At 44.8% G+C, this 15,684-nt stretch overlaps 1 protein-coding gene across 1 annotated transcript in view; it reads left to right on the top strand.

The window, feature by feature from the left end:
• Window positions 1-5,255: 5,255 nt before the first annotated feature.
• Window positions 5,256-15,684, top strand: part of LOC137465560 (zinc finger protein 131-like) — a 36,990-nt gene continuing 26,561 nt past the window's right edge. The window contains exons 1-4 of the mRNA XM_068177643.1: window positions 5,256-5,448; window positions 8,988-9,126; window positions 13,564-13,665; window positions 15,314-15,458. Coding sequence (XP_068033744.1) covers window positions 9,003-9,126; window positions 13,564-13,665; window positions 15,314-15,458 — 371 coding nt within the window. The 5' untranslated portion in view covers window positions 5,256-5,448; window positions 8,988-9,002. The remainder of the gene's footprint in view (window positions 5,449-8,987; window positions 9,127-13,563; window positions 13,666-15,313; window positions 15,459-15,684) is intronic.

Here is a 15,684-nt window from a genome sequence, read left to right as displayed (position 1 = left end):
TTAGTTCATTTTAGTATTGTACTTTTACTTATTATTATACTTATTCTAGTTTTTATACCTTGTTTACTACAGTGCATGCAGAAAATGACTAACCGCACCTGTGAGTCAATCTGGGTAGCTCAAAAAGGAAAAGGGGGAATTGTAGCAGAATTTCTGAGAGACAGAGGACATGATTTGTACATTTAGAGTGAAGGTTGAGCTACCCCAGCCTAGGCCTCAGATACGGGCCTCGGTGAGGCCTTGAAGCCTATGGCATAGCTAGAAATAAGCCTGTGGCGCAGTTAGAAATTATGTTAAGGTGTAACACAGTATACTGAGCTATCTAGGTGTGAATTAGTATAGGTCTGCAGTGCGAAACTTTAGCCACCTTAAGACAAAGACAAACAATGTTTGCTTGCCAATGAGAGTGTGCTCACAAATGTAAACTATCTTGAAGTGTATATAAACTGCCATCGTATAAACAATAAATGGAGAACGTATGATTAACCACATTGGTTCGGATCTGCATTCATTCCTGTCCAGCACCCTCTTTTTATGAGTCTCTGATTCACTCGGGGAAAAGGGAGAAGGAAAGGCGGGTGAGGGAACGGGTGTAGGATAAACTGGGTTTTCGTTCGGCTGCCGCTTTCCCCCCTCCCGGTCTGCGTCTCGCGTACCTTCCATTCTAATCACTTCCTGAATCAACAAAAACTGCCTAATAAAGCTATTTTTGACAGAGGAATCCTTGCGCTCGGTTCCCTTGGTCAATTTCACCCACACACACTCCCAAAAATCCTTTTTCCTAACATCTTACGCGGAGACGCCCAGGAAAGCGAAAAACAACCATTGAATGAAATTTTTAACTGAACTTTTGGGGAAACTACCCTTCACTTTTAGGATTTGTTTAACTTGGGAATAAAATTCTCTCTGGTGGGTGGTTAACATGGCTCCCATGTTTCCAACCCAGGCAAACCCACCCTCAGCTGCAGGAAAAGCAAAAAAAAAAGAAAAAACAGCGGAGTCCGCTGACGGCTTTCACTTGCGCTGTGCACGGTGCATCCCCTGACCCTGGGATCATGATGACAGTTTTTAGCCGGGTCTGTCCCTGCCGCTAAAACACCAAACCGGCGTCTTCGCAAAGAAAACTGCAGTTGTGGTCCTTGCTCTCGGAAATGGCTTCTCGGTGTCGTCCGTGACCGTGAGAAGTTACGCTTACATCCCTCGTGGACGCTGCAGGACAAAAGTCCGTGTGCTCCTTCGAGGGTGGTGGAGATTTCACTGACTTACTTCGTGGAGCCCACGCTCCAGTTTTCAGTCCAATGTTAGGTGCTATTTTCCGCAGGGATGGCGACTCAGCTCGGCGTTGCGGTGGCACGTCTCTTCGCGCGGCTCCGGGGTGCCTGATGGTGAGCCTCCACCTGCGTCAGCTACGGCTGGTCGCGACTTGTGGCTCTGGCCCCACCTTGGGTGTCACTTGCGGCGTTCAGTTTTTCTTTGCCCCGGTCCCGGGCAGCTGGGGGTGCCCGGCTGGCACGCTGCTTCTTGGTGAGACCAGGGCTGCCACATGGGTGCGGAGCTCTAGGGCCGAGCTTCTGCGTGGGTCTGTTGCGCCTGTAGCTTCACGCTGAGGCGAGATAAAGGGCCAGAGAGAAGGTGCACTTCGCCCGTGTGCCTGAGAACTGTTTATTTCTCGTGTGGCTGCAGCGGTGGACAAAACAGCTGTTCTCAAGCCTGCATGGGCAAAATGGCACTTGGGACAAAGGGAACAGGGGGTTAAATAGGTGGCGGGCCGACAGGGGCAGAATCCCCCCTTGCCCAATGGGGACAGACAACAGGGGAGTGATGTGGACCACAGTAACCTATGGGAACATTGCAGAGGCGGGTACAGGGTTTTGGGACAAATGGGATTACAAAGCTGTGGTGATTGATATAGAACTTTCCGAGGGGAAGAAAGGAGTGGTTACAAGATTGACAGATGAAAGCTCCTGTAGCAGACAGCTCGGAGCGAACCATTATGAGGGGGAAATGGGGGTACATAGAATCGACCTAACTAACATTTATTAAGACCCCTAACTGAACCAACCCAGCATGCAACAGAAATCTAACTCTGTATTGACCCCAAATTATATGCTGAATCGTATTATAAAACTCTTAGCAGTTATAGAGATGATAACAAATAAAGCTGCTCAGGCATTGGAATAAATATCAAGTCAGAAAAGCCAAACAAAAACTGTAGTATATCAGAATAGGTTGGCTTTAGACTATTTATTGGCTAAAGAAGGGGGTGTTTGGGGAAAGTTTAATATATCAGATTGTTGAAAATAGATGACAACGGGGATGTCATCCTGGAAAAGGAAATCAGAAAAATAACCCAGGTACCAGTCCAAAATTGGAAAACAATGTTAAGAAACTAGCTGGTAGGGTAATGTATTGGAGATAGGATGGTGGAAGAAATTAGGATTCTTCCTAACTGTTTTGATATTTCTTTCATGTTTAATCCCCTGTTTTATTTGATTACCAGCATAGTCCAGAGAATGCAAGTGGACAAGAAATATTGCTCAAGCCAAATGAATTATAAAGAATAAGAGGGGGGATTGTTATAGATGCATATTATATGATTGGCTTTTCACAAATATTAAAATGAATACTATATGTGTTATGTTGGAAAGTTATGTTGCATTAATCTCTTTTAAGTAGCATGGTAAATATAGTTTTTAAGCTATAGCATAATATTAAAATAGAAACTATGTGATGTAAGATACTTTTTGTAACTAGCTCAAGAAATGGAAAAGATAACCAAGAAATTCTTCTCATACTGATACCAAAAATTCCAAGAGAAGAATTACGACCTCCTTATCAGGACTGTTCAGACTTCTTCCAGACTTCTAGGAGCCAAGAAATTGATTTACAGGATGAAGGGGGGGCAGAAATTAAGCAGAGGACATCCTTTGTTTGAAAATAATGTTTGCATCATGTATGAGATATATGAATATGCAACAGGCTATTGCTTTTAAGGGTTAATCCTTTGTTAGCGAGGTATGCTTTTGTGGCTTAGTGCCCAAGAGCATTTGGACGTCTGTAATTCTTTGCTTTTTATGGTCCTAACTCTGATTGTCCAAATTCTTACTGCTCTAATTTTTATAACTCTTTTATTACTATTAAACTTTTAAAATTTTAAAACAAGTGATTGGCGTTTTTCACACCTGCAATCACCGATGGTCTCAAGAGAAGTTGTTTGATCTGCTAAAATCACCAGGGGCGCTGTCGGGGTCGGGTTGCCAAGACCCCAACAGTGTGAAAGTCCTTTTTCCCTAGCCCGGCAGCCAAAGAAAAGGTCTGGAAGGCGTGAAGCTGAGTTTTCAAGGTTGTTTATTTCTTCTTATCTAAAATATTTTCTCTCTGACCTGCCGAGGTCCACCTAGTACAGAAGCCATGGCAGTCTGCCCCGAGCCCCGGGCGTCTCCCACATAATATACTCAAAATTATGTGTACCATGTTTACAGTTCCTGTACCAATACCTAAAATCTATGTTGGACAGTGTGTCCCTATCCTAGACCAATAGAAAAGTGTCACTATCACACCGAGACATGGCGGACAAGAAGAAGGAAGAAAAGGCTAGGGCACACCCAGATTCCTCCATATTGTATCCCTGAATTACATTCTAAAAAACCCCAAAATTCTACTTTTTCACCCTGTGTCAATTCCCTTATTACACTACTCGAACCCTTTTGGTTTGTAATTCCTCATATAAGGTTGGCAGCCTCTCCCATGGGCTAAAATTGAAGCCACAGGTGTTTTTGACTTGTTGCCAAGATCCCTGGAGCCCCCTGCCAGGGTCTCGAGACATCCAGAGCAGCCAAAGGGATGTTCTGGACTCCGACAGGGTGTCATTCATCCGAAATCTCCTGGGCCACAGGAGAAGAGATTTTATATCCGGGTACAAGCCCCCATTGTGAAAAACAACTGTTCACTTTGAAAATTTAAAAGGTTTATTAAACCTTAACAAAAACACAACAAAAGGACTACATAAGGAAAAATTTGCAGCGCTGGGAACTGCCCTCATGGGTACCACATGGCAGGTTCATCTTCAAGATGGATGCTCAGTCTTTTATACTCCTGGGGGTTGCATCAGCCAACCCTGGCCCCTCCTAAAGTCTGTCAGTCAGCTCTTCTTTGCTGTTTATTGGTGGAGATTGCTTTCTTGTAACTTGATTGGAGGTCAGGTGTTGCCATGCCACACTCCCTAAGCAACAAGCTTTTCCATTCCCAGTTGCCCCATGGAAGGGGCACAATTGCACGCCTTCTTTCTACCTGTCCTAGACAATCCAGGCTGTCTGATGGCAACAATACAGAGGGGGAGAAAGGGACCTATGGGGAGACCCGTGGACATCTAAACTACAATAACATAACTATACATCACTAAAGCTTTTCTTAATATTCACTGACTATTGTCATCCCTTAACTGCAAGAGCCAATCATCTCATTATCCATCAACCACCAACACATGAGGGGTGAGGAATTGGGATTATAAGGGTATAATTGCCCAGGGATTTTTTTTTGTTTGAGGTCCCTCTTCAGAAACATCCAGCTTAAGCTATAGTGTTATTAATAAAAAGGACTACATAGAAGAAGCTCCTTTAGACTTATTGATTAATCAGAAACCTAGAATTGAACCCTATTATGGTGGTTAGCATGTATAATTTCTGTAACACAGTAAAGGCAGTCGATTATTGCCAACACTTGGTTACAAGTAATTTGCATGTACTTGTTGGTTCATTTATGAAACTGGCAAACGTAGAGACTTTAAGTCTGGGAAAAAAACGACGATGTTTAATCTTATCCTAATGATGAATTAAATTGCATTTTTCTTTGATGTTCGGAAAGCATCCGTGTTCATCCCAGGGGCGGAACATTCAAAACCCCTCCCACAGCCAACCGCCCTGCCAGGCGCCATGGCCACCCGCCGGCGCTAGGACTCCCACCACAGCTCAGGACTGGGACTGCGCGAAATAACCGTCAGAGCCGCTAGTTCCCGCGGCTACCCTACCCCGCGTGGGCACTACCTCCTCCCCTGCGGAGAGAGCTAGCGACACGGAAGCGGGCCAATCCTAGGGGAAGTAGCCCCCCTGCCCCTCCCCCCGCCGTTCCAAGGCCCAACCCCGCCGGCTGCGGCGCCTCACGGCAACGTCACCGACCCCCAACGGCTGCTCCCCACCCGCAGCCATACGGTGCTGACAGACGCACACATCCCATACTACAACTCTCAGGATGCTCCGAGCAGTCGAACCACGCCCCTCACTACCTGCGCACCCTATCGTGTGAAAGGTGACCCTACCGTCACTTCCGCACGCTGTGAAGGCCGGGAATGCGAGTAACGATTTGGCCGGCGCCTGCCCTGCTTTTCAACGTGCAGGGGAGCAGGAAGCGGTAACGGCAGAGCGAGCGCGGCAGGGTGAGGGGCTCCTTACGGTGAGTTACCCAGCAGAACTGCCTCCAGAGTGTGACCCAGCCGGGAATTGAAAAGGAATCGATTTAATGCGCCCTTTGATGACGTAATAACGACTAATGAGGTGGCGGTGTGCTAAACGCATGGTTCGGGCCGGCACTGGTTGGGTTCCTTCCTCAAGGGAGCCCTTGTGGAATACTTGCGCCTGCCGGTGGTTGCGCACATCTCTCTCGGAATGCCCGTGTCCGGCAGGCACTTAGCGCTGATTAGGCCTTTTGCCACTTCTGAGACTCGGCGGACGCACTTTTGCTTCTCCGTTTGAGGCGGGCTCTGCTGACGCCTTACGATTGGCGGGGTTCGCGCAGACTACTGTCAGCGCCCGCCAGTTGGGCTGCGGCTGTCCGCGGGGCTGTGAGGGGCTTTGACAGGGCTGGGCCTCGGCCTCGGCCCCGCTTTCAAGAGCTTCGCGCAGACTCGGGCTGATGGGAACTGCAAGGGGTTTTGGCGGCGGGTCGCAGTTCTGCCTCTCAGCTGCTATGGACAACGTGAGGCTTCTCCTGCCCCTTGGAAGTGAGAAACCCCAATGTATGCCCTGCCCTGCTTGTCGGGGCGTGGGTGCCTTGGTCATCTCTGTCTTAGCGATAGCGAGGCCTTGTATGTGATTGAGAGGGAACTGAGGGGCTGGCTTGTGTCCTTGCTCTGTGGTTGTTATCTTTGAAGAAAAATAAATAGAAAAGTGCACAAGAAATTCTCATGTCTGTGTTATTTTCCAGCAACTACTGCTGTTACCCACCAAACACCCCTCATTCTCCTTTCCTGATGTGGCTACAATGAAATGGCAGGGGTTTGGCCCGTGTTCAGTCTGCTGTTCTGTGTTGTCTGCTTTGCCTGCCTGCATTTGCATACAATACATATAGACAAAGAAAACAAATATATTGTGCCCGAAATAAGAGGAGTTCCTGTTGAAATCCAGGAGTGTGGAAGTAATAAGATGGCTTTATTGAGGTAGATTTATAAGAAAAAATTTGCTAATTGTGTGCATATTGTGAGATGCATCTAGTGTCAGAAGTTAATAAGGTTAAGTCAGTAGTCAACTGGGTCTACTGAAAAATCCAGGTAAATAACTGAATTAATCCAGTTTTCAACACTCATAAACGAGTCTGCATGTTAGTGTCAACTTGGATCACTTCTGTCTGCCTTCCTTGGTATCTTGGTTTTTCTCTGAGGACTGCATTTCACTTCTTGCTCCAAAGTAGTCATGCTCTCATTGAACATATGCTGTTCTGTTGGGCTTTCTTCTGCAATACCACTGAGTTTGAAATGAGAAGATTCAATGTATGCTGCAACTGTATTTAGGATGGGCAATAAATTCACTTTTTTTTTTACTAGTCTTGTGTTAATTCAGGACAATAAATTATCTATCATAAGTTTTTTTTTTATTTGTGATTTTTAGTGTTCTGAGAGACTGTAACTTTTTAAAATTTCTTGTATTGGGGGCTTGCTCTGTTATTTTGGGGGTGTAAGATCTCCCTATAAACACAATTTAGAAGTAAATTCTGGATAGGTGGAGATAATGAGATTTGAGCTTGAAATTTAGTTTGGTTTAACTTCTAGGGAATTACACTTTTAACTGCAAGTCATCTATCAATGTACAATATGTCAAAAGTGGGCAAGAAAAAATTAAACAGTGGAGTAAATGGATGACAACTTTCTACATGAAACTTTATGGAATGATGGATGGAAGAAAGATGCTGATCATCTCTTAGATCCATCATTACAGATGAGGTGAAGGCAGTAGCATTCTTTTCCTTCAACCTTACTTTCTCTCTTGCCCTCAAAAGATCCTGATACGTATTTCAGCATCTGCCTGGCAAAGCAGTGATAGCAGATAGAACTAGACTTCCATAGGCAGTTGCTTCTGCTCTTTTCCATCTCTTGGCAAAATAATTTCTCTGTGGGACAATTTTTCTGAGATGCAAGAAAGTGTGTTTTGTGGTAAAAATAGGAATTCCACAAATTCTTTTACCTTATGTCTGTTAGTTAGAAGACAATAACTTTGCTTTTATCATAACCAGGTAATTCTTCTTCAGTATGTGTTTGTTGGAAGCAAGGTAGAATTTACACATCTGCTCAGGGGTGTTAGCAAGCATGGTGGCATCAGCTCAGGACTTTTCAATTCCAGTCACATGCAAAAAATCTGCACAAGTTAGGGAACACTTGCTATCTAGTTTCTTCTAACAGTCTAAAGAAAACTGCTTCTTAGCCACACCTTAATTTTCCATCTCTGTATTCAATGTTTGGTTTGATACTAGCAGCTCTCCTAACTTTCTTCCTTTTGTCCATACTAAGTACAAAAATAAAGGAATTTGAGACATACCCTTCACTATAAAAGTCATTCAAGCCGAATGACCATCTTCTTTCAGAAACTATGTATTTTTCAAAGTGAGTTAGACTATGACAAGAAACAAAGTTTCTGCATTAATGTGACCTTGAAATGTCTTTGCTTTTTCTGTGGCATTCTCAGTGTGAGACATGTGAATGTGGAAGTTGAAGATGAGTGCTGCTGCACAGATCTGAAGTATTTTTTCCCAGAGTTAATTTGTAAAATGCTTTCATTGAAGCATTTTAACTCTCTCCAGAGATTCTTTTGCATCAGCAGCACACCCTCTGTGTCTCATCCACAGGCACAGACTTCTGCTAAACTTTTTGAAGTTTGAGGATCTCTGCAACTCCCACCTCCACCTATGTTTGTTGTATAAGTAAGGGAGGAATAGACATGAGATTACAAGCCTATATGTCTCTTTTAAAAGTTGGCAAAGAATATTTCACCTTGTAGGGGGAGAAGTGTAAGAAGCCTGGGTGAATAAGAAGCTCTTTGCTTCTGGGTGTGACAACACATTAAATCCCTGGCAACTCCTGTGTACCCAGAAGCTGAAAAGTGCTGGTTTATTACATCCTTATTTAAAGGAAGTAAACATCTTGCATTTACTAGATACAAAATGTGACTTAAGTATGAAAAATTTTAGAACCATTCTTTCACAAAGAGGATTGATAGAATTTCAAGAAGTAACTATAAAGATTATGACATTATGTTGCCAAGATGGAGAATAGTTAGCTGTGGAGATGTTACACCCCTGCAGTATTTGCTTTGAGGGAGGTGGATCCTTGCTGAATTTGTAGAATAAAGAAATGCATTTATGAACTTTGACTGTTTCTTCATGCTGTCACGGTTTGAGACAAGTTAGGAGGAAACATTCTGAAATTGTCTCCTCTGAAGAAGGCAGGTCTTGGCACTCCCTCCCCCCACCAAAAGGAATTTCTTAGAGGAAAATGAAAAACTGTTTATAAACTACGTATAAATAAAGCCATACTTCATTAACCCTCATGTTTCCTACCTGACAGCTAAAATCAGGTAAACTTGTTACCAAGACAGTTTGATGTTTCCATTGGTTTTGCAGTCTCTGAAAAATGCTAGTTAGTTCATGTCTGTATAATAAGCTGACTGTGCATAGTACTTTCTAAGTGGCACAGTATTCTTACTGTCCTACCACATCTTTTGCAGACTAATCCTTTTGCCATGGAAGCCAAAGAAATTATGGAATGTATCCAGGAATTCCCTGAACACTATAAAGTTATTTTGGATAGACTCAATGAACAACGTGAGCAGGACCAGTTTACAGATATCACGCTGATTGTTGATGGTATGTATACACTTGAGAACCAGTTGGTACCCACAGAATTCGGAAAGCTGTGCTGGGAAGCTGTTGGGTTTGTCATGGGTCAACTGTCAAACTGGGCTGCTAACATTCTTGGCTCTATTGGTGTGTGAGTTGCTTGCAGAGTTTCAGTTATTAATCTTGGGCTGAACAGAGTCTCCAGCAGATATTAATAATTTTGTTTCTGCTTTTAATAGAATCTCAGAATGGCCTGGGCTGAAAGGGACCTTAAAGCTTATCTGGTTCTAACCCCCTGCCATGGGCAGGGACACCTTCCATTAGACCAGGTTGCTTCCAGCCTCATCCAACCTGGCCCTGAACACTTCAGGGATGGGGCAGTCACAGCTTCTCTGGTCAACCTGTGCCAGGGCTTCACCACCCTTACAGGGAAGAATTTCTTCCTGACATGTAATCTAAATCTCCCCTCTTTTAGTTTAAAACCATTCCCACTTGTCCTATAACTATATGCCCATGTAAAAAGTCACTTTTTTTAAGCCCCCTTTAGGCACTGGAAGGTGCTCTAAGGTCTCCTCAAAGCATTTTCTTCTCCAAGCTGAATAGCTCCAACTCTCTGCCTGTCTTCATAGGAGAGGTGTTTCAGCCCTGTGAACATCTTTGTGGCCTCCTCTGGGCCTGCTATAACAAGTCCACATTATTCTTGTGCTGAGGACTCCAGACCTGGATGCAGTGCTCCAGGTGGGGTTTCATGAGAGCAGAGTAGAGGGGGAGAGTAGGGAGCCCCTTCCAAACAAGGGGCTGAACTTGTACAAATATTGGTTGATTATTAAAAAAAAAAAAAAGAAAAAAGAAAAACCAGCTTGAAATAAGGTTGCCTTCTTGCTTCTTGGGTTTTTGCCTACTATTTTAATCTATAGTTGAAATAGGGTAGAACAACTCACTTATCTTTTTCTATGTATTCTAAAGACGTAAGTGTTAGTTTAAAAGGAAGATAGAGATGCAAATGCTTATTATCTCATTAGAAAAGGCGGTGTCTGATAGGTCACCTAAGATTGCTTCTTATCCCAAACATGTCTTAAAATGGATGAGCACTTCAGTGAAGATAGGCAGTGTCCACTAGGACAGACCTAGCTAAAGGAGTACCACCTAATCCTTAAAAGGATAGCAAGAATTCACTTGAAAGAAAAGGGACCTACAGAGCCTGGATTAGAAAAAAGTAAGCAAATGAAGAAAAAAATAATTCTTTGGAATCACCGTAGTTTCACTGACAACACTTGCACAAAACTTATCCTGAATGTTTGTTCCTGCTCCAGTATTACTAAATCCACATGTTGAGCTCAAAACTGTTTTCTTGTGCAGCTGTGTAGTTCTAATACATGTTGGTTCTCTTTCCTCTGTCCCATGGAGCCTTCTGGATGTTCATGCCTGGAGCAGGGAGAAGGCAGCACTGTGATGGGAATACGCAGTCTGGAAAACAGGAAGAATAGAGCTAAACCAATTTTGTTCTGCAGGGATCTTTGTGATGGCAGAAATGATGATTGAATACATCCATATGTAAGAGCAGCAAAATCCAAGGAGAGCTTTGTGTTGATTTCGCACAGCCTAGATTTTGGTAGTGGAGGAGAGCCACAGAAGTAGCTTCTGTGAGAAGCTCCTAGAAGCTTCCACTATGTCCAACAGAGCCAATCTCTGATGGCTCTGAAGATGGACATGCTGCTGGTTCAATTAGAGAGGTTGGTAATGCCTCTGTGATGACATATTTGCAAAGAAAATCACAACAGTGCATGCACAGTTTTTCCAGGGGTGGCAAGGTGCTGTGGCTGCCGCCATCTTGGTGCAGCCCATGGTGAGACTTGCCTGCCTGGCCACCCCTAGCTGGCCGCCCTGTAGCTAGCTGCACCACAGGCAGAAGGGCAGGGGTGGCGGCAGTGGCTTCTCCTTCCCGGTGCCCCGCATGAAGAGAGGCGTTAAATAGCGCCAGCCGCCACTGTCCATGTGGTGGCAGTGGGGCCGCCTGGCTGCAAGCATGGCGAGCAACTCCTCGGTGCAGAACATAAACAAGATTGACCTTTTGGCGCTGTGGGATCCTGCAGGAATCTTTGAATTGGTGGAACTTGTTGGCAATAGTACTTATGGACAGCAGTTTTTCTTCTAGTCAGAGAAGAGGAGGAAGTGAGGACATGTGAGGGAAAACAATAATGGTGGCACCAAGGTCAGTGGAAAAAAAGAGGGGGAGGAGGTGCTCCAAGCACCAGAGCTGAGATTCCTCTGCAGGCTGTGGTGAGGACTGGTAAAGTAAGCTGTCCCTCTGCAGCCCGTGAAGTCCATGGGAGATGCAGAGATCCACTCACAGCCCGTGAAAGAACTACTCACGCTGGAACGGGTGGATGCTGGAGAAAGCTGTGATCTAGTGGGAGACCTGAATAGAGAGAGTGGGCCCGTGCTTCCACAGACAGAGAGAGAGAGGGCTCTTGCTTCCAGGCTGGAGCAGCCTATCCTTAGAGGACTGAATCCTGTGGATGAGTGACCCATGCCGCAGCAGTTTTAGAAAGACTGTTTGCCTGTGACAGAGACTCACATTGCAGCAATTTTGGCAGGACTGCTGCTCATGAGATTGGAGCCATGCTGGAGAAGTTCACGGAGAACTGTCTCCTGTGGGAGGGACACCACGGCATAGCAGAGGAAAGACTCCTCTCCCTGAGTGAACAGAAAAAGGTCTTGGGTGACGAACTGACCAAAACCCCCACACCCTGTCTCCCTGCACTGTTGGTGGGAAAGAGGGAGGGGTTGGGAGGGAAAAAAGGCAATTCAAAGTCTAATTTTACTTCTCATTATCCTCCTCTGACTCTGTTAATAATAAATTTACCTTATACCTTTAAATTTGAACCTGTTTTGCCCTTGGAATGTTTTCTCCCAATCCTCATCTGTCGTGGTTTGACACTGGCCCAATGCCAGGCACCCACTGAGAGTCACTCACCCTTCCCTGCCACAGCTGAGCAGAGGAGAGAAAAAAAAATTATGAAGGGTTCATGAGTTAAGGACCAGGAGAAAAACACTTCAAGGGCAAAACAGGCTCAGCTTAGAGGTACAAAGTGAATTTATTACTAACAGAATCAGAGGAGGATAATGAGAAGTAAGATAAGCCCTTAAAACACCTTTTTCCCCCCCAGCCCCTTCCTACCGACAATGCAGAGAGACAGGGCATGGGGGTTTTTGGGTCAGTTCATCACAGAGACTTTCTCCTGCTGCTCCGGGAGAGGGGTTCTTCCCCTGTGAGACCATGGGATCCCTCCCACGGGAGACAGTTCTCCATTAACTTCTCCAGCATGGGTCCACTCTCACGGGCAGCAGTCTTACTGCACCTGCTGCAATGTGAATTCCCCCCATGGGCAATCAATCCTCCCAAAACTGCTGCGATGTGGGTAACTCTTCACAGGGTGCAGTCCTCCAAGGACAGGCTGCTCCAGCCTGGAAGCAAGGGCCCTCTCTCTCCACCGGATCTTTCACTGGATCACGGCCTCCTCCAGGCATCCACCCACTCTGGTGTGAGCACCTCCCCCATGGGCTGCAGGTGGATCTCTGCATCCCCCATGGACCCATGGGCTGCAGGGGGACAGCCTGCTTTACCATGGTCTTTGCCACAGCCTGTAGAGGAATCTCAGCTCCGGCGCCTGGAGCACCTCCTCCCCCTCCTTCTCCACTGACCTTGGTGTCGCCATGTTGTTTTCCCTCACATGTTCTCACCTCCTCCTCTTCTCTGACTAGAAGAAAAACTGTCTGACTTTGCTTTGATTTTCTTCTTAAATATGTCATCATAGAGGCATTACCAACCTCTCACATTGGCCCAGTTTTGGCCAGCAGCATGTTTATCTGCAGAGCTATCAGGGATTGGCTCTGCTGGACATGGTGGGAGCTTCCAGCAGCTTCCCTCAGGAGCCACCTCTGTGGCCCCCCTGCTACCAAAAACCAGGCCATGCAAAACCAATACATCATCTCAACTCACGAGCCCTTTGTTATTTTTTTTTCTGTCTCCTCTGCCCAACTGAGAGCAAGAGAAGACGAGCAAACAATTTTGTGGGTACCTGGCATTTGGCCACTGTCAAACAACAACAAGCTTGGATAAAATCTGAGAGCTGAGCCCAAGACATACAGGAAAAAGTTTGAATAGGAATTTACCACAACCTAAATATTTGAAAAGAGAAACACTCTTGAGTGCATCCTTCAGCTGACTGAATTGAAGAGTTTCAACAAGGTCACTGATGTCAGCAAGGATCTGCATAAGATGGGATAGGCTAGCTGCAGTGGTATCCCATGTTACAAGGAGACACACTAAGTATGAGCTGCTGGAATAGACTTGTAGACTGGGTGATTCTGCAGCTGTTCTCTTCTCTGCACCTGCACTTATTCTGCACCATGAGTGAAGAAGGTGTTATCCTAAATCAAATTTTTTCTCTCTCTTTGTAGGTCACCATTTCAAAGCTCATAAGGCTGTTCTTGCTGCCTGTAGCCAGTTCTTCTACAAATTCTTCCAAGATTTCACTCAGGAGCCCTTGGTGGAGATTGAAGGTAGTCTGATTCATGCAAATTAAAACCTTCAGAGTTGTGTGCTCATGCTCAAAATGAATGTAGTATCCCTGGTATGGGCTTAAATGCATGCTTGATCATATTGATTAGTTTTCTAGATATCAGCTCTTGAGTTGTGAGGTAATGTTGTGGTTTAACCCTGACTGGCAACTAAGCACCACAGAGCCAGGCTGGCTCATTTTCCACCAGTGGGATGGGAGAGAGAATCAGAAGTGTAAAAGTGAGAAAGGAACTCGTGGATTGAGATAAAACCAGTTTAATAATTAAAAAGAAATAGTAATTTTGTGAAAATTATAAGTAAAAGAGAAAAGAAAGAGGGGAAAAAAACCCTCAAGGAAGACAAGTGATGCAAATTAAAACAGTTGCTTGCCATCAACTGACCAATGCCCAGCCAATCCCCTAGCAGTGGCCCCTCCACCTGCCTCTCATACATACTTTATATATTGAGCATGATGTCATATGGTCTGGAATATTCCTTTGGTCAGTTGGAGTCACCTGTCCTGGCTGTGTCTCCTACCAACTGTCCACACACCCCCAGTCCGCTTGCTGTCAGCCCAGTGTGAGAAGCAGAAAAGGCCTTGGCTCTCTGTAAGCACTGCTCAGCAGTAACTGAAACAGTAGTGTGTTATCAACACTGTTTCAGCACAGGAAGGACATCGACCTCTTGGAGCAAGTATGGAGGATGCCACCAAGATGATCAGAGGGCTGGAGCACCTCTGCTATGAGGAAAGGCTAGGAGAATTGGGATTGTTCAGCCTGGAGAAGAAAAGCTTCAGGGTGACCTAATTGGGGCCTTCCAGTATCTGAAGGGAGTCTACTGGAAAGATGGAGAGAGACGATTTACAAAGGTCTGGAGTGACAAGACAAGGAGGAATGGCTTCACACTGACAGACAGTAGGTTTAGATTAGATATTAGGAAAAAAATTCTTTACTGTGAGGGTAACGAGACCCTGCACAGGTTGCCCAGAGAAGTTGTGGCTGTCCCATCCCTGGAAGTGTTCAAGACCAGGCTGGATGGAGTTTGGAACAACCTGGTCTAGTGGAAGGTGTCTCTGCCCATGGCAGAGGGTTGAAACAAGGTGATCTTTAAGGTCCTTTCCAACCCAAACCATTCTGTGATTGAGCACAGATCCAAAACATAGCTCCATGCTAGCTACTATGAAGAAATTTAAATCTGTCCCAACCAAAACCAGTACAGGTAGCTATAGCCACTGGAAAAAACTTCCCCTGAAGGAAAAAAAAAAAAAAGATACCTTTGCTGGGATGCAAGAACAGGATAGATGTGGAGCAATACCTTCCTAGTAGGTAAGAGGAAATTTCCTGGAGCAATGCAGATTCTAATAATTTGTCGCTCAGAGATCTCTTGAGAGAGAGATATCATATTTTTATGTTTAAATTTGAACCTTTTTATTTTATACAAGTAGCTTTTTGTCCATCTTATCCTTTTTATCTTTTTCATGGAATGACTGTAGTTGTTCCACATTTACCTGTTTCTATAGTAGACTTTATTCCAATGTGAGCCTTTCAAGGATGGCATCTTCTTGAAACTGGCTATTGGAGTACTGTGAGCAGGCAAGTGTGAAAGACTGAGGAATTGTTAAAAGAGACTGTTTTTCTTGCTTGTAAACAGGTGTAAGTAACATGGCATTTCGTCACCTAATTGAGTTCACCTATACAGCAAAACTAATGGTCCAAGGTGAGGAAGAAGCAAATGATGTTTGGAAAGCAGCTGAGTATTTACAGATGTTAGAAGCTATCAAAGCACTTGAAATCAGGTAAACACATAAGCCTTTTTCTTCCCAACACTGAAATGTAGAGTCTTAAGAATCCTTGTATGAGAGCTGCCAGTATTTTCCAGTGCTCTTCTTTATCCTGAAACCTCCTAAACTCATGTGGTATTGTATACTCTTCTACTATATACTATAAGATATGGGTCAGAATTATACAAGCTAAACAAATGAATGTCACATTCTCTGGGCTAGGACTCGATGACAAGTGACA

Source organism: Anomalospiza imberbis (assembly GCF_031753505.1).
Source record: "Anomalospiza imberbis isolate Cuckoo-Finch-1a 21T00152 chromosome W unlocalized genomic scaffold, ASM3175350v1 scaffold_31, whole genome shotgun sequence".
Taxonomy (NCBI): Eukaryota; Metazoa; Chordata; class Aves; order Passeriformes; family Viduidae; genus Anomalospiza; species Anomalospiza imberbis.
The sequence above is the reverse complement of the archived record's forward strand: the minus strand, read 5'-3'. Positions and strand labels throughout refer to the sequence as shown.